This window comes from Lactuca virosa, chromosome 5 (assembly GCF_052849685.1).
Source record: "Lactuca virosa cultivar CGN04683 chromosome 5, Lactuca_virosa_CGN04683_v6, whole genome shotgun sequence".
Taxonomy (NCBI): Eukaryota; Viridiplantae; Streptophyta; class Magnoliopsida; order Asterales; family Asteraceae; genus Lactuca; species Lactuca virosa.
This window is the reverse complement of record NC_136430.1, coordinates 104,601,134-104,619,770: the sequence shown is the minus strand read 5'-3', so window position 1 is coordinate 104,619,770 and position 18,637 is coordinate 104,601,134. Positions and strand designations below refer to the sequence as shown.

Here is an 18,637-nt window from a genome sequence, read left to right as displayed (position 1 = left end):
AAGGATCTAGGGAGGATGCCTTATGTGCCTGTTATATGTGCTTTTGAGCTGCATGATAGTGCTGGTTAGACAGTAGTAGGATAGCCTGTATAGGTTATGCCTGGTAGTATGAGCTTATCATTGTATGCTAGTATAGTTCTCGTTATGAGAATAGATTTGCTTGAGTAGTTTCCTATGTCCGAATGCTGCTTGCTTTGTGCTTTGTGGGACTCTGAGTGATGGGAGTTAGCCATTAGGTGAATATGTCACGTCACGTGTGATCATGGTTGAATAATCTCAGAGTGCTGGATTTGGCCCTATTGCGCAGCTCTTGTTTGAGTCTAACCGTTGTAGGGACGAGTCTTTTACTCGAAGGATTATCTGAGCCTCATCACATGTGATGGTGTTCAGGTGATGGCTAATTGGCATTACAAGGAGGCCTTCAGCAGCTGAGGACTGGTTTTGGTTGAGTCAGAGATTTCCTAGGGCAAGCCTAGGATGAGTTAGTGCTTGGAGCAGTAGTAGTAGTGAAAGGGACTTGGTGGAGTCGAGGTAACTCTTGAGGAAAGTACGGATAGATGTGGAAGGTAGTATGGGCCTGTACTACTGGAAGCAGAGGATCCGTACTCGATTCAAGAGGGGCCAAGACAAAACCAGGGAACTTGTAGAGTGTGTGCGATCCCTCAGCAGTGATGTGTATTCTGATAGTTATGTGATATGTTTTTCAGCATGGTGACACTGCGAGAGAGACCAGTGGGCGGGTCAGGCACCGAAGAGGGATCAGGCTCAGGTTCAGGGACCAAGCAGCTCGAGGAGCGTATGAGAGAGTTTGCATCAGCGGAGGTTACGCGCAACATACTAGATCAGGCTCCTGTGATCTTTGGCACGGTCAAGGAGGGTATAATGGAGATCTTGGATGAGAGGCTGGGAGCCTTCCGTACCGAGATGATGGCCTTGATGGGAGCGCGTACCTTGACATTCAGAGAGTTTAGAGCTTGTGGAGCACCAGATTATCATGGGGCTAGGGACCCCATTGCTAGCAGCAGGTGGTTGGCCGATGTCGCCAATGCATTCCGTACGAGCCGGTGTCCAGAGGGGGACAAGGTCAGACTCGCCTCCTGCCTTCTGAAGGACAGAGCGAGGGATTGGTGGGAGGAGATTGGTCATGCCTTGGGGGATGATGATGCGTTGGACGCGATGACATAGGGTGATTTCTCAGCCAGGTTCAGGGCTGAGTTCTCACCAACTATTGAGGTGCAGCAGTTGGCACGGGAGTTTCAGGATTTGACACAGACTACTGAGACTGTGGCGGAGATCACCGCCAAGTTTAGGGAGAGGGCCCTTCTTGTTCCGTAGTATGTCGCGGATGAGGATATGAAGAAGGCCTGATATCACGAGATGTTGAGGGATGACATCAGGCAGTTTGTGAGCAGGTCCAGCTGCAAAACGTTGGAGGATATGATCGCACGAGCTAGAGAGAGGGAGATTGATTTGGAACAGATCCGGAAAAGGAAGCCAGATGAGGTTCAGGTAGCCACAGGCTCGGGCAAAAGGCCCAAGGGGTCAGATTCGATATCGAGGGATTACCAGAGCCGCGGCCGATGCGGGAAGTGCAGCAGGACGCACGAGGGTGCGTGTAGGAGTGGTAGTGGTGGAGACTCGGGTTGTTTCAAGTGCGGCCGGACTGGTCATTTTAGCAGAGATTGTACTGCTACCACCACACAGGGATCAGACTTGATATGTTTTCACTGCAGTCAGCGGGGCCACAAGAAGGCCCAGTGTCCCAGTTTCTTTTTGGCAGGACGGGTGATAGCACTTGCCCCTGCAACTTTGAGGATCACGGACGACCGTCAGGGCTGAGCAGAGGCGCCTGCGGTAGGAGGCAGGACTTTTCAGATGACTACCATGGAGGCGCGAGCAGCGCCGGACGTTGCAGGTGTGTGTCTTTCGTTTCTCTGTTAACTTTTATTCATGATTATATTGTTATGGTTCTGCATCGCTATTGGTATAAGTATTTCTGAATTGTGTGGCTTGCTTGTGATTTAGTTATATGCCATCTGCATGCCTTGGATATTAAAATGGTAGTTAGGGGTTGTGCCCTATTGGAGCAGGTTACTTAGGATGCAGTAACTATAGCATGCTTATGTGGAACTCAGTAGTGTCCCGCTAGCTTCAGGAAGGTGTTATTGAGTGATGGATTGGTTAGATCCCTAGCTGTGGCAAGCTTGGGTTTTTCAGCAGATTGATTGCGGAATGGTAGAAAAGATTGGGAATTCTTCTCAAGCATTGAGCAGTGAGGTATAAGCAGGATCAAAGTGGGGGAGAACCCTCCGAGTGTACAAGGGTAAGAGCACACAGATCCAGAATGAGTACGCGACCTATGAGAAGGAAAGAAAGTAGCACAGCGATTGATGGATTGAGGAGTTCAGGGTTGGGAGTTTGAGAAACTTCCCAATAGTTAGTTCATGTAATCGAGATGGTTAGTAACTGGTTGGGAATTCAGGTTGGAGGATCGCCTGTAAGACTCGAGTGAGTCGGAATGAAGATTTTGAGAACAGTTAGCATGGGATGCTTTCGTGTTAATAGTCAGTGGCAGAGACAGCATGTAGAGCATGGTAGAGCGGCGGGAGAGCCGCAACATTTTTCCCAGCAGCGAGTTAGTGGCGGAAGTGATGTAAAACTGTGGGTAAGCCGTAGCATTCCCTAGCAGCTTAGTTAGCGAAGAATGGGCGGAGGCCCGTATCTCCTAGTTAGCGGAGTTTGGGCGAGGCCCTTATCTCTTAGTGATCAAGGTGGGAATTAGGAAAGGGTAGTTCGTTGAGATTAGTATGGAGTGGACCTGCGTAGCCCTAAAGAGGTGAGACCTTGGGAGAGGCTGCTCCAGGATACAGTTGGGTGAGACCCGTGGGCGAGGCCCGTATGATAGTAGCAGCATGGGTGAAACCTAGGAGCAGGGTTGCTCAGTAGTATAGTCGGGTGAGACTCGTGGGCGAGGCCCGTGAGATTTTAGCAGCACATGTGGGACCTGGTAGGGACCGTAGGGTCAGGGCAGGGGATCGAGGATCCCAGGACCTGTAGCGCCAGAGTGGCAGAGTAGATAGAGCAGTAATAGATAGCCGAAGTTTCTTCGAAAGTCGCTGGGAGCGGCTAGGAGATTGTGTTGGGTGTAGTGACCGGTGGGAGTTCGGTAATCTAGTTATGGACAGATTAGTTGGGACCTGGGGTGGTCTCAGTTCATCCGGAAGGCGGATAAGGGACAACATAACTTTCAGCTAGTGGCAATGATGATAGAAGGACTACGGGGTAAGGCAGATATTTGACTAAGGGTGTTGCGCCTCTCACAGCAGGGTTGGATAATCCCAGAAGGAAGGGTTTGACCATGTTGCGCAACTCTCGTTTGAGTCTTAACCGTTGCAGGGATGAATCCTTTACTCGAAGGATTATCTGAACCATTCACTGGGATGGGTACTCAGCATTAAATTGTAAGTAGTAAGAAGTATTCAGTGTGTACGACAGCCGTAACCAGCACTGGGAGTGGCTGGAGTATTGGATATCGTGAAAAGTATGTGCTTCACAGTGATATGGGAAGTGGTTAGTTATGGGAAGTAGCCTTGGGAAGGCCAGAAAACGCGCAAGTCAAAGGGGAGTGAACCCCTAAGGGGTTCAGTATGAGTGCTCGGGGAGTACTAGAAGGATTACCAATGGAACAAGATGTGTTCTCTGGACGGTGGAGGATTGTTATTACAAGAATTAGGGTTGGTATGCATGACCGGGCGGAAGGCCAGCGGAAGTAGTCAGCGGGTGTTAGATTTTTCAAGCAGGGTGTTGAAAGCAGATTGCAGGACGATTGGCCGTAGAGAACTTCGAGGACGAAGTTTAGTTTAAGTGGGGGAGAGTTGTAACACCTAGAATCAGAAAGACCAAGAAAAGAAAGGAAAAGCTCTAAGTCGAGGAGTCAACTCGTCGATTCCAGGGAAGAACTCGACGAGTCGGAGCGGGATCCGGGTCATAGTGTAAGTGACCGACTCGGCGAGTCGGCAAGTGGACTCGGCGAGTCTGGTCTGGGCGAGAAAAACCCTAATCTTAGGGTTTGCACCCTATATAAAGAACATCATATCCCTCCCTCAGCCTCTTTACCACCCTTTTGAGATCCAGAAACCCTAAATCGTGAGTGAGAGTCCTTGGGAGCAATTTGGAGCTTAGATAAGTGGTTTTTGTGAAGAGATCTTGAAGATCAAGAAGCTTGGATCAAGGGGATTTACAGAGATTTGGATTATTCTTCAGTAGGAGGTCATCTTGGAGGTAATAAGCTGTTACCTTCACCCTTTTTGCATCTACATCTATTCTTGAATGAGATTTTGGGGCTATTTTGGTAAGATTGAGATCTATTTCGGGTTTGGGGCTTAGATCTGAGGTTGCTACTTCAGATCTAGGGTTGTGATGGTCCAGAATGTCTTAAAGCAGCAGTCAATGAATTGTTGGTGAAGCCCCTTTGTCTTAAACCCTAGCCCTAGAGTGTTTTGGGCCTTTAGCTCCTTGGTTTCACGTAAAGTTTGCAACTTTACGTGGGGGTTAGACTTTAGAAGAGTGGATCTATGGGTTGGAGCCCCTGCATGGCTCGAAAAGCGACTATATGGATTAAGGACTGAAGAGACTCGACGAGTCACATGGGTGGACTCGGCGAGTTGTATGATGATGGGCAGGGACTCGACGAGTTGGAAGAACAACTCGGCGAGTCTGTTGAAGATTGTCGTGGACTCGGCGAGTCTGTTCTTGGACTCGACGAGTCAGGTCGCAGACCCCCCAACCTCTTCTGGTTAAGGCACAGATTAGTGAGTTGAGTGGTGACTCAGTGAGTTGGACAGGATGGGACTCAGAGATCGTTGAACTCGACGAGTCTTGGGGTGATTCGGCGAGTTGAGTCGTATTATGAGAGTTTCTGAGGTTAAGAACTCGGCGAGTCTATGGGTTGACTCGGCGAGTAGAGTCAATCAGGAAGGTTGACTTTGGCCAGGACTTTGACTTTGACCGATTGACTTCAAGGGTATTATGTAAAATTGGATATTTATGTCAATGGTTCATTGATGGCTTTAGGTGTTGGAGTTTGGAGCAGTAATTTGGGATTGTGCTTTCGTGGTTCAGCTTCAGCGGTAGGAGGTGAGTTTCCCTTGTGTGGATGGGTCTACGGCCACAATGCCGACCCATGTAGTAATGAGTAGGAAGACCCGGGGGTTAGCCCTAGGCACTATATGCTAGTATGATATTCAGGACCAAGGTCCAGTGATAGCGGGCGGGTGCCCAAGGAATGGTTTGCATGATAGAATATACTTGTTGTCTGTGTGATACATGTATGTTCCTGGTAGGGAGGTGAGTGTGGGCAAGGTCCCGTAACTCACAAATAGCAGAGTGTGGACGGTGTTCCATATCTCATTAGCAGCAGAGTAGGGGCGAGGCCCAAGATAGGAAAGGAGTGAGTGTGGGTTGGGCCCGTATCTCACTATCAGAAGGAGTGTGGACGGGGTTCCATGACTCATCAGTAGCAGGACAAGGGCGAGGCTCAAGATAGGCGAGGCCTTAGAACATGATTCAGTAGCATATGTTTGGTTATGTGTTGTGGTATGTTTATGTGTTAGTATATGATTAGCGGGCGGGGCCCAGGGACAGGCGGGGCCTAAGAGAAACAGATCTGTATCCGAGCGGGGCTCAAAGTCAGGCGGGGTCTGGAGCGGCGGGGCCGTTGTAGCGGGCGAGGCCCGAGGTAGTGGGCGAGGCCCAAAGTAGCGGGCGTGGCCCAGTATTTGCAGTATGTGATTATGCAGGGTATGTGGTAGGTTGGGGAACTCACTAAGCTTCGTGCTTACGGTTTTCAGGTACTTCCGGTAGCGAATGGAAGAGCTCGGGGTGATCGCATGGCACACACCATTGATTAGACAGTCTGGGATGTTTTACTCTGATAATGAAAATATGTTTTGGAATTAATACTGTTGTTTATGTATGGTTTCGTTTATGGTTTGACAATTATGTTTTAAGTAATGATTTTAAAGGAAATTTTTAGTCATGAATTTTGGGTCGTTACAAGTGTATAGATCTATACGAGGATGAAACCCCACACCCGAGCTGCTCGCTACAGTTAGACTAACTCAGTCTAGGGTGACAAAAACCTTATTCTATTTTCCGTCGGCATCCAACAACGCCAAGACAGGCGAAATTGTCATTATTTAGTATGGTTATGACGGCTCACTTAGAGGAATTAACATTATGAAGTTTACGGAAGACCATTCTCTTTTCTCTTGGATTACTCGGAAACATACTCTCACTGGTACTCAACCTCGGGGGTTGGTATGGCAGCATTTTCTTTTACGGACAACATCGGGTTGTCTGGAGGCATTCTCTTTACATTCTCTTTCCTCTTGGATTACTTAGAAACATACTCGTACTGGTACTCAACCTCGGGGGTTGGTATGGCATCATTCTCTTTTACAGACAACATCGGGTTGTCTGGGGACATTCTCTTTACATTCTCTTTACATTCTCTCTACATTCTCTTCACCCTTTTATTCTTCACCCTTTTATTCAAATAAACAATAACATACATGCATTAATACAAGATCTGACACAAACATACTAAACAGTTTTCAGAAAATATAGGATTTTCTGGTGGTTTCAAAGTTATACAAATCATTTTCACAAACATGCTTATGAACTCACCAACATTTTTATGTTGACCTTTTTAAATTAATTTGTATTCTCAGGAAACCGTTGAATCAGGATGAGCGGAACAAACTAATGGATATTTTGTTATATTTTGTGTCATCATACTCTGACTATTTTGACATGTAATATTCAAATACAATACTCGATGTAAACAATGAATGTTGTTATATTACATGTGTGATGATGATGATATTATGTTTCAATTATATACTCTGTAATGATACTACAATGTTGAAAGTCACACCAAGCCCCCGGACGTTTCCGCCGTCTGGTTCGGGGTGTGACATGTTGAGACCCTTTAAAACTTAAAATACTCCTATATTCACTATCATGAACATAAGTGTCAAGAAGAAGAAAGTTTGTTGTCCATACGTAAAAGGTGATTAGTGTTGAAATACCTAATTGCCCCCCAAACGCCAAGGACAATATGAAGACTTATTCTGAGACATGTTCTCATAAAATATCATTTCCAAAATAAGAAAAGGACTTATAAAGCATTCATTCACAATATGTCTGATGGTTAAGAGTGAAACAAAGACAATATACTTTGATCATGGACTACAAGCCCATGCTAATATCTATATGATCAAATGACAAATCATTCTCGTGAATGTTTGGTCTACAATCAAATATGAAAATTCATAATACCATTGTAACATTACTTCCAATCCTTGAGTACTTTACTAAAGGATAAAGTGTTGAGTACTTTACTAAAGGATAAAGTACTGACATTCGTAAGAATGTACAGTGACTGTAGAGGCTCCGACGGTTAAGTTAGTGAGTTTCCTTGAGAGAAGGTATTATGACGAGAGTATAATACATGGATTTTTGAGTCGATCCCTTCTCTTGGGGGGAGAATGGACATTTTTATACCTGTGGTCAGGGGGACAGATCACCGACAATATATTCTACTTTTTTAGGCATGACAGGACAAGGTGGCATTCGATTGGTAGATCGTGGCCCACGAGTGGCTGTTTGTTATTGGTACGGAATGGCTAGTTGGCAGATCAACGAGCACTACACTTATGCCTCTGGGGCAACTGGTACATCTTTGTCTTATCTGGAATGAGAGTTTCTCTCCTAAAAGGGGACCAATCCCTAGGCTAGATCACCAATGCTAGAACGTGAGGTATCGTGGACTACGTCTCGCTCCCGACTCTTGTTCGAGTAGCCGTTCCTGAGTTGATGGCTCCGTTATCCTTTGGCGTTTCTCCGGGTGAGATACGTCAACAATAACAAATAACATTAACAGATAATCATATAGCCAGTCAACAGAGTAACAGGCAGATCTACTAATCACTATCGCATAACAACATCCTACATACCAGGACTCTGTACTAATAGATCAATACATGATAACAACATCCTTTAAACCAGTATACATAACTCGGTGGGCTGGTATTGGTGCATTCAACCCATAAGTACAATGAGGAAAACTCACCTCTCAGACTAAATAAATAGCCGATGTAACAACCCAAATTTCTAATAAAAGTTTTTCAATTTTAATTAAACAAATCATTTTCATAAGACATAAAATTCCAATCACATTTGTTTTCAAAATCCATCACATCAAATAAGTTATTCATAATATCAGAGTGTCCCAAATAAAACGCCAGAGAGTGCATGTAGTGCCATCAAGCCGGGCTCTTGTCCTTAGATCCTGAAGTACCTGAAACAACCAACAAACTGTAAGCTAATGCTTAGTGAGTTCCCCAGAGCATACCCCACATAATCCACATAATCACATAACCATATCAATCACATAAGCCATGTATATAACATATAGGGATGTCGTGGGCTCCTCCCAGGGTCTTACTCCAGGCTGCCGTGGGCTCCCCCCCCCCCCCCTAAAGTCTTACATCTATGTGCCATGGGCTCCACCCATGGTCTTTACCTGGAAAGCCATGGGCTCCCCCACATGGTCTGATATCCAAGTGCCATGGGCTCCTCCCATGGTCTTTACTTGGAATGCCATGCGCTCCCCCACATGGTCTGATATCCAAGTGCCATGGGCTCCCCCATGGTCTTTCATGCAAGTATCACAGAGACAACTAGCATACCACATAACACATAACCAACTAGTATACCACATACCACTAAATCAACTAGTGTACCATATATCACAAAATGGGCCGGCCTTGGTGCCTTCGACCCATTGGTATGGTGAGGAGACTCACCTCTCAAGAAATGTTGAACTAGTAAGATCAAATCCCAACTCACAACTCCGAACTCAACCGCCTACAACCACCCTGCGACTAACTTCAACAAAACCCCAAATTAACAAAGATACCCTTAAAATCAAACTTAGTCAACCATGTACAAAGTCAAAGTCAACAGTCAAGGTCAACAGTCCATTTTGACCCAACTCGTCGAGTGCACTTGCTGACTCGTCGAGTTCCATCAATTCTCAGAAAAATGGGAAAAAATCTAGTCAACTTACTGAGTTATTACAACAATTCGTCGAGTTTGAACAGTGTCTAGAAGATCGTGGAAACTCCAGACCAACTCGCCGAGTTGGAAAGGCAACTCGTCGAGTTTTCCCATTCTTAACTCATTTAACCACTTTCTAAGCGAGTCTAAAGCTCTAAACTATAGATTTGATCCCCTAGCGTTGAGATACTACGTAAAGTTCCTGACTTTACGTCCATGCATGACATTAAGGGGGCTAAAACACTCAATCATATCTTATTAATGGATTTAGTGCATGAAGGAGGACCAAAACTTAATAAAGATGGCAACTTTAAGTCAAAAAACGCCATGAGATGTCCAGATCTGAAGTCATAGCTTCATGACATGCTTAAATCCAAGAATGATCCCAAAATAAGATAATAATGACCCTAAACTCCCAAATGAAGAGATCTAGAAAATAAATGACCAAGGTATCAACTTTATACCTCAATATGTATGCCACAACAGAGAAGACACCGGATCTACAACCTATTCCTTCAGCTATGCACCTCCTACTTCAAGCTTCTTCAAACAAACACCAAAAAGGCACTTTGTAAGCTCTCACACACTCAAAATGGTAGGAAAAGCACGAACTAGGGTTTCTCTGGACAAAGGGGGAGATAAGGGAGGCTAACAATGAAACTTAAGGCCTTTAAATATGGTGCAAACCCTAAAAATTATGGTTTTCCTTTCCAGCGTCTACTTGTCGAGTTGGGCTCCCCAACTCGTCAAGTTGAGTCATTAATCCCACGTCTAAATGAATCCCTACACGACGAGTTGGAGCTCCCCAACTCGTCGAGTTCCAGCCCATAACCCTAAAATGTTGAGACATAAATGATACATTGACCAAGCGTTACAAATCTCCCCCACTTGAACTAGACTTCGTCCTCGAAATCTGCTGAGGTAAAAAGGTCCGGATAATGCTTCCTCATATCATCATCCGGCTGCCCGGTCCATTTGGAGCCTCTTTGGTGCTGCAATTTCACCTTAACTAGCCTCACTTCCTTGTTCCGTAGGACTTTCGTTTTCCGGTCTAAAATTGCTATTGGCTTCTCCACATAATTCAGTCTCTCATCAACCTGAATATCATCCAAAGAAATGACTGCTGCCTCATCAGCGACACACTTTCGAAGTTGGGGAACGTGGAAGGTGTTGTGGATCTGGCTAAGCTCGACCGGTAGATCCAAACGGTAAGCCACCTTGCCCACCCGAGCAGAAATCCTGAATGGACCAATAAATCGGGGCCCTAACATCCCTCCTTCTGAAACCTAATGACACCCTTCCATGGTGACACTTTCAGCAAAACAAAGTCTCCCACCTGGAACTCGAGATCCGAGCGACGCCGGTCAACATAGCTCTTCTGACGGATCTGTAGGACCCGCAGCCTGTCGCGTACTTGCTGGATCAGCTCGGTGGTCTTAAGCACCACCTCGGTGCTTCCCATGACTTGGTACCCAACCTCACCCCAACAAACTGGGGTCCTACACCTCCGACCATACAATATCTCAAACGGGGGTCGGTCGATACTAGCATGATAACTATTGTTATATGAAAACTCTTCTAGTGGGAGGTATGTATCCCAACTCCATCCGAAATCCAGTACGCATACCCGAAGCATATCCTCAAGCGCGTGGATCGTCCTCTCGCTCTGATACCAACTTGTAATAGCCTAAATTTCCAATAATTTTTTTTTTCATTTTTAATTAACCAAATCATTTTCATAAGAAATAAAATTCCAATCACATTTGTTTTCAAAATCCATCACAACAAATAAGTTATTCATAATATCAGAGTGTCCCAAATAAAACGCCAGAGAGTGCATGCAGCGCCATGAAGCCGGGCTCTTTCCCTTAGATCCTGAAGTACCTAAAACAACCAACAAACTGTAAGTTAATGCTTAGTGAGTTCCCCAGAGCATACCCTATATAATCCACATAATCACATAACCATATCAATCACATAATCCATGCATATAACATATAAGGATGTCGTGGACTCCCCCCAGGGTCTTACTCCATGATGTTGTGGGCTCCCCCAAGGTCTTACATCTATGTGCCATGGGCTCCACCCATGGTCTTTACCTGGAAAGCCATGGGCTCCCCCATATGGTCTGATATCCAAGTGTCATGGGCTCCCCCATGGTCTTTACCTGGAATGCCATTTGCTCCCCCACATGGTCTGATATCCAAGTGCCATGGGCTCCCCCCATGGTCTTTCATGCAAGTATCACAGAGACAACTAGCATACCACATAGCATATAACCAACTAGTATACCACATACCACTAAATCACTAGTGTACCACATATAACAAAATGGGCCGGCCTTGGTGCCTTCGACCCATTGGTATGGTGAGGAGACTCACCTCTCAAGAAATGTTGAACTGGTAAGATGAAATCCCAACTCACAACTCCGAACTCAACCGCCTACAACCACCCTCCGACTAACTTCAACAAAAGCTCGAATTAACAAAGATACCCTTAAGATCAAACTTGGTCAACTATGGTCAAAGTCAAAGTCAACAGTCAAGGTCAACAGTCCATGTTGACCCAATTCGTCAAGTGCACTTGCTAACTCGTCGAGTTCCTTCATTTCTCAGAAAATCGGGAAAAACTCTAGTCAACTCGTCGAGTTATTATAGCAACTTGTCGAGTTTGAACAGTGTCTAAAAGATCGGGGAAACCCCGGGCCAACTCGCCGAGTTAAAAAGGCAACTCGTCAATTTTTCCTAGTCTTAACTCATTCAGCCACTTTCTAAGCGAGTCTAATGCTCTAAACTATAGATCTGATCCCCTAGGGCTGAGATACTAGGTAAAGTTGCTGACTTTACGTCCATGCATGGCATTAAGGGGGTTAAAACACTCAATCTAAGCTTATTAAGGGATTTTGGGCATGAAGGAGGGCCAAGACTTAATAAAGATGGCAACTTTAAGTCAAAAGAGGCCATGAGATGTCCATATCTGAAGTCATAGCTTCATGACATGCTTAAATCCAAGAATGGTCCCAAAATAAGCTAATAATGACCATAAACTCCCAAATGAAGAGATCTAGCAAATAAATGACCAAGGTATCAACTTTATACCTCAATATGAATGCCACAACAGAGTAGACACCAGATCTACAACGTCTCCCTTCAGCTATGCACCTCCTACTTCAAACTTCTTCAAACAAACACCAAAAAGGCACTCTTTAAGCTCCCACACACTCAAAATGGTAGGAAAAGCACGAACTAGGGTTTCTCTAGACAAAGGGGGCGATAAGGGAGGCTAACAATGAGACTTAAAGCCTTTAAATAGGGTGCAAACCCTAAAAATTAGGGTTTTCCTTTCCAATGTTTACTCGTCGAGTTGGGGCTCCCAACTCGTCGAGTTGAGTCCTTAATCCTGCGTCCAAATGAATCCCTACACAACGAGTTGGAGTTCCCCAACTCGTCGAGTTCCAGCACAAATCCCTAGAATGTTGAGACATAAATGATACCTGGACCAAGCGTTACTGCCGAATAGGTCTCTGCTACGAAAATCAGCTCTACCTGTCACCTATTCACCAATAATGACCAATCTCGAATACAACTTAAAATATCCAAAATACCCTCAGGTCAATCTTGGTCAAAGTTAAAAAGTAAAAAGTCAAACCTTAGTATGTGGGGCGTACTCTTGTCTTGACCAAAAGACGGGTGGTTGACCGCATATGCGCAACGTACCACTTGGTACACCCATCGTACGCGCTTGACCCCTTTCCCTTCCCGTTAAGGGCTTAATGCTTAAGTCCTTATGTCCAAATTACAGATATAGACCTCATATGTTGTCCTTAACCATAGAGTTTCCAGCTTTATGCTCTTGCTTGGCCATTAAGTGCTTAATACCAAAAATCCTAACCTCTTAACCCGTTAAGACATCCAAACTCATGCATGGAAGGGAAAATAACAACCAATTCCACATTTTTATGCATCTAGTCACTCCAAAACGTCTGAAAGGACAGCTTAAATGGATTGAAGTAGCTCATACTCATAATACCAAACTAATGGGACCTAAAGAATACAAACTTCATGGCCAAACTAGATCTAAGCATAACTTCATCAAGTTAAGAGCTTTTTACCTTCAAATGGTGTCCAAAGATGATGTGATTTTGGATCCAAGATGCTCCACACTTCTAGGATGATCTCCTCTTCTTTCTTCTACCTTCAAGTTCACGAAAACACACACAAAGCTCAAAATGGCCTCAAAAGGATTAGGGTTTGCAAAGAGGGTCGAAATGGGATTGGAGGCTGATGGAATGTATGCGACTTGGGACTTAAGGATGTTTAAATAGGGTCCAAACCCTAAAAATTAGGGTTTGGGATCATGCCACGTACGCCAAACATACCTGGGATTACGCCCAACGTATGTGGGGACGTCCTATATTTACAAAAATGTCATTTTGGTCCAATTGCCACAATTCTCATATCAAGGGCTAAAAATGGAAATACCTCAAGATCAAGATGTTACAGTAATACTCCGTACAAACACAATACAAAACAAATCGTAGTGATGGATATCAAATTTATCAATCTAAGTAATTACTACCAATATACAAAATAAACTAAGATGTGATTACAAAAAGGGATAAGGAATTGAAATGGTAATGAACTTTCAACTTTGTCCATATTTAATTATTGGATTTTCGGTAATGAACTTTCAACTTTGTACATATTTAGTTACTGAATTTTTTTTTTTTGTGGTTGATTTACTCCTGAATTATTTGAAATTGTTCACATTTAACCCCGGTCATAAGGATGTGAATAATTTCAAATAATTCGATGATAAATCAAACACAAAAAAAAAAATTTAATGACTAAATATAAATAAATTTAAAAAATCATTACACTTTCATGTCTTTATTATAATAAAATTGCAAACCGATAGATTTAAAAGAAAACTTTGGGACAGATAAGTAATACTCCATCCGTTCCAAAATTATAGTCCATCTTTCCTTTTTGGTTTGTCCCAAAATAATAGTCCACTTTTAAAAATAAATAACATTTTTACCAAAATACCCCTCATTATTACTTAACCAACTAAACATTTAATACAACATTAAATGCAAAGTAAGGACAAAACTGTCATTTTATTAAGTTAGTGATAATTAATGCTTTTCTTAATCTGTGTGTTTTTGTCTTAATACAATAATATTGAGATCGAGGGAGTATATTTTAGGGTAAATTTAAGAAATAGTCCATGTGGTTGTACAATAATTTTGGATTGTGTCCTTGAAAGACTTTTATTGTTGATTTGATCCCTAGGGTTTTAATTCATTTTGAATCAAGTCCTAATCATTAACATTGATTATTTTCTTCCGTTAAATACGTTTAAATTACTATTTCACCCTTGATATGTCCGCCCACCATCCCTTTTGAGATCTCTTCACGTCGATTTCTCACACCCAGCACATCGTTCGTCACCACCACATCAGACCTTTGTCGCCACCACTTCTCGCCACCCCACTCCAACAACTGATCTAAGCACCCTTAACCTAATCCTCTCCAAGTAGTTCTCTTTCTTCTGCTCCCTCTCGTTCTTCTCTACTTGTCGATTTATTTGGAGGTAGAAGACGAACACGTCGAAGCCATTAAAGTTGTAGTGATTTTTTGTTAATTAATTTATGATTTTTTTGGTTTTTTTTTGTTAAACGAGTATATTTGGGTTTTTTATTCATCAATTTGCAGAGCCCAAAAACCCCATTCCCCACTCCAGGTTCTAACATTTTGACCACAATAGGATGGTGCACCAAAGTTCGTATCAGGAAGGAACAAAAAACAAGGGTGTTCATTTATTTATGTTTTTCTTATTCATGAAATGCATATGGGTCTTTCGTTAATCGTTTGTATTAGAAAGTAACAAAAAAGGAGTGACGCCGGAACCTTTTGATGATTTATGGACTGCATGTAAGATGAAAATTGATGGATTTTAAGGGTTCAAGAATGGTGGAACATAAAGACGATGATTTAGTGTAAGATGAATATTGATGGATTTACCGGAGAAGACAAAGTTACAGGTGGTTTCCCGGAGAAAAAGATGGTGAGGGTTGGATTGGGTAGAGTGGTAATGGGGTTAATATTTGGTTTATGTAATCGATTTGAAGGTTGGCATGAATGTGCAGGTTTTTGAAAAGCTAATATGTAGGTCTGGTGCTTGGCAATTTGTATCAATTTGCATATTTTATAAAAGATGGAGCTTTTCATATGCAATCGATTTGTAGGTCCAATGCTTGGGATCTATTTGCATTCATACGGTAGATATAAAGACGTGAGGTGAGGGAAGACAGAGGTTGGGTCGTTCTCATTTTATCAATTCCAAAAAACTATAAATAATACAAAAATAAGTTAAGAATAGTAAGGGTATATAAGTAAATTCATATACTTTTAACAGTTTAAACTATAAGGTGTTAATAATGGTGACTTGATTCAAAATGAATTGAAACCTTAAGGATGAAATCAGCAATAAAAAACTTTTAGGGACCTAATCCAAAATTTTCATATAACCACAGGGACTATTTCTGTAATTTACCCTATATTTTAATTGTTTTTACGCCGATATAATCTATCACGCCTGCATCATTTTCTCCAAATAATGTCGTTCTCATGACTCGTTCTAAATTGTCCTCTTCTTAGTTATTCAGATACCTACGGCTTCACGTTACATATAAGAATTTAATCCCATTTTTATCTTCTAAAAGTTTTGATGACTATGAATCCGACGGCTGAAGGAGGTGTCAAGGGGCGGAGGAAGGCGTCAAACTCCAGAGGACACCCGAGATTCGTCGGGGTTCGGCAACGGCCATCGGGAAGATGGGTGGCTGAAATCAAAGATTCCTTGCAAAAAGTACGATTATGGCTTGGAACTTTCGACACGGCGGAGGACGCTGCCCGGGCGTACGACGATGCTGCCCGGTCATTACGTGGAGCCAATGCCCGTACCAATTTTGAACTGCCCGAGACGGCGAACTCCCTCCGGTGTTTGCTGGAAAACGCGGAGCCGTTCTCGTTCGAGGAAGCCTGTCGATTGGATGACGCCGATGATGGGCTTTTAGGAGCTTTGAAGGCGAAATTATCCGGCGGGGGTAGCTCAAAGAACGCGGCGGAGAAGTGGAAAAATTTAGGGTTACCGACGATGCAACACCACATCGGTGTAAAGAGGAAAACACCGCCCGCCGCCGTAGCTTCTACTTCCAGTGTTATTACGAATATACCCCTCGTAAATCAGAAACCCGAAGATTTGGAAAGGGGGCAATGGGATAATACATGCTACGAGCCTCTGCCGCCATCGGCAACCACCTCATGGCCGCTGGAAATCTCATGGCCGGCGGCGAACGACCAAGTCGTGGACGTTTTTAGCAGTTTCCTCGACAACAACACAACGGATTCTTTGTGGCCGCTTTCTACCGGAGCAGCCCAAGCAACTTTGGGAATGACGGCTACCGGAGTTTGGCCGGAACAACCAGCGGTACATTGTGACCAAAGTTGGGGAGGTGGTGTAAGTGGTGGCGGTGGTGGTGGAGTCCAAGGTGTCAATGGTGCAATCAATGCCTCAAATTGGGATCCTTTTATTTACATTAACTCTTTTTAGACTGAATTTCAAGAATCATAGTTTTTTTGGACTAATTATTTATACTTTTATTTTTTTTTAATTTTCTTTTAAAACATGCAGGGATAACATGAGACAAATGTCTTGAGTTAAAAACTTAAAATAGTTAAAAATTTTGTTTGTACAATTTAAGTATAAGGTAATTTTGTTATATAAATTTAAAAAATATATATTATTGTATAAATAAAGATTTAACTTTTATAACACCATTAGATATCAGTTTTTTTACATCATATTTAAGTTTACACAAAATAACACACTAATAAACACAATTTGGCATCTCATACTCTCATATAATATGGATTTAATTTTGTTTTTCTTGGCTCAAGGAATTGTTCGTTGGTATAACGGCAATGCTCCTAAAGCTTCGCGTTCTGCTCTTTCTCTTTTTACCTGTGAATCGTGGAAAACAAAATGTTATTCTTTCACCAAATGTGTTTACATATGCTACAAATTTTATAATTATATATTTTTCGGTGTATTTTTGTCATTAGATATGGCATTAATTTAAGAACATTTAAAACAAAAAATGCAGGATGAAGGAAAATATTATGAACTTACAAGAGCCAACATCTCTTGAAGATAGCTTCTAAATGGTGTTTGTTTTGCCTACAAAGAAAGAAAGAAATCTATATTAAGTTCACATAAGAAAGGAACAGTAATCATAATTAGAAACATGCAAAAGTATTTAGTTCTAACACTTATGTAAAAAAGAAAAATAGTCTTTATCAATTATCATAAGAAACTCGTATATGATTCACCAATTTGTGAAATTAATTAAAATCATAATCACTTGTAACCAAACACGCAAAACTGATTATTTTGAGTTTCAGTTTATAATAATCGGTTTAAACAATTAAACTGATATCTATATGCTCAAAATAATATGTTTACAAGTGATAATAGCAACAAAAGTAACAGTAGAAGTGAGTTGAGTAAGAACCTGAAGATCTTCAGGTAGATACGTGTGCTTCAATGAAAGATCCATAGCACGCTTCAGTCTCTGATTACGAGCATCAACGATCTCTCGAGGTAGCCTATTTAAGGCTTCGTTTATATCCAAATCATACATAGGATCATATAGATCATCATATCGAAGACCTTCAAGAGATTTCATAAAATCCTTATTACATAACAGAAAGTTCCGAAAAAACAATAGGTAAAAACAAATTGAAATAGAACTTGAACTAGAACTTCTGGATTGAAATAAGTTCACATGAATCGTCTTACAGATCACAAAAGAAGAACAGAGAAATGGAAGAAGGAAGGAACAAACCGTATTTACGGAGGCGAGCGGAGAGTGCTTTCTTGTGTTGAGCAGCGAGCCAGTTCTTGTTAGGGTTTAGCATCCATCGCATCAATGAAGACGCCATATTGTTTCTGGATTTCTGTATGATGAATTGATGATCGTTGTTGATTAATTATCATGCGTAGAAAAAAGGGAGGGAAGTCATGAGAGGTCTAGAAGATTCATTTGTAGAATTTAATCCAACGGTGGATATTCCTCCACATTTTTCTTTTTGAAAGAACCTAAAATCATAGTCAGGTTATGGTGATGCCAACTACGTTCTAGAGGAGTCTTTCTACTGTTGGGTTTGAAAATTTTCTTCGGGTGGATGTTTGAAATTTTATTTTGGTGTTGAAGGTTAAAAGGTAATATACAACATGTCTTTGAACTAAATTATGACCCGTGTTAAATGCGGTACACATATAAATAAAATAAAAATATCTATAGATATTGTGGAATAATTATAGAAAAAACCAGGATTATTAGATTATTGAAATATGTAGAAAATACTTTGAAATCGGTAAATATATATAGCCGTTGAATGATTATTTTCTAGACAAGATTTTTTGTTTTATTAGTTGAACGACATTC

At 42.3% G+C, this 18,637-nt stretch overlaps 2 protein-coding genes across 2 annotated transcripts; one reads left to right on the top strand and one right to left on the bottom strand.

Moving 5' to 3' along the window:
• The first annotated feature begins 15,765 nt into the window (after window positions 1-15,765).
• LOC145115579 (uncharacterized) lies at window positions 15,766-16,899 on the top strand. Its single transcript, XM_079051887.1, has one exon. It carries the CDS (start codon window positions 15,856-15,858, stop codon window positions 16,738-16,740), a length of 885 nt encoding a protein of 294 aa, XP_078908013.1. The 5' UTR covers window positions 15,766-15,855; the 3' UTR covers window positions 16,741-16,899.
• A 43-nt stretch (window positions 16,900-16,942) lies between these two features.
• Window positions 16,943-18,289, bottom strand: LOC145115580 (cytochrome b-c1 complex subunit 7-like). Its single transcript, XM_079051888.1, has 4 exons — window positions 18,035-18,289; window positions 17,702-17,859; window positions 17,320-17,367; window positions 16,943-17,151 (listed from the first exon to the last, which is right to left on the bottom strand). Exons 1-4 carry the CDS (start codon window positions 18,129-18,131, stop codon window positions 17,083-17,085), a joined length of 372 nt encoding a protein of 123 aa, XP_078908014.1. The 5' UTR covers window positions 18,132-18,289; the 3' UTR covers window positions 16,943-17,082.
• Window positions 18,290-18,637: the final 348 nt, after the last annotated feature.

Excerpts from the sequence above, each read along its gene's own strand:
- LOC145115580 (XM_079051888.1), bottom strand. The coding sequence starts at position 18,131 with ATGGCGTCTTCATTGATGCGATGGATGCTAAACCCTAACAAGAACTGG. Across the intron at positions 17,860-18,034 it reads CGCTCGCCTCCGTAAATACG|GTCTTCGATATGATGATCTA; the intron begins GTTTGTTCCTTC and ends AATCTCTTGAAG. Across the intron at positions 17,152-17,319 it reads TTCAAGAGATGTTGGCTCTT|GTAAAAAGAGAAAGAGCAGA; the intron begins GTAAGTTCATAA and ends CACGATTCACAG.
- LOC145115579 (XM_079051887.1), top strand. The coding sequence starts at position 15,856 with ATGACTATGAATCCGACGGCTGAAGGAGGTGTCAAGGGGCGGAGGAAG.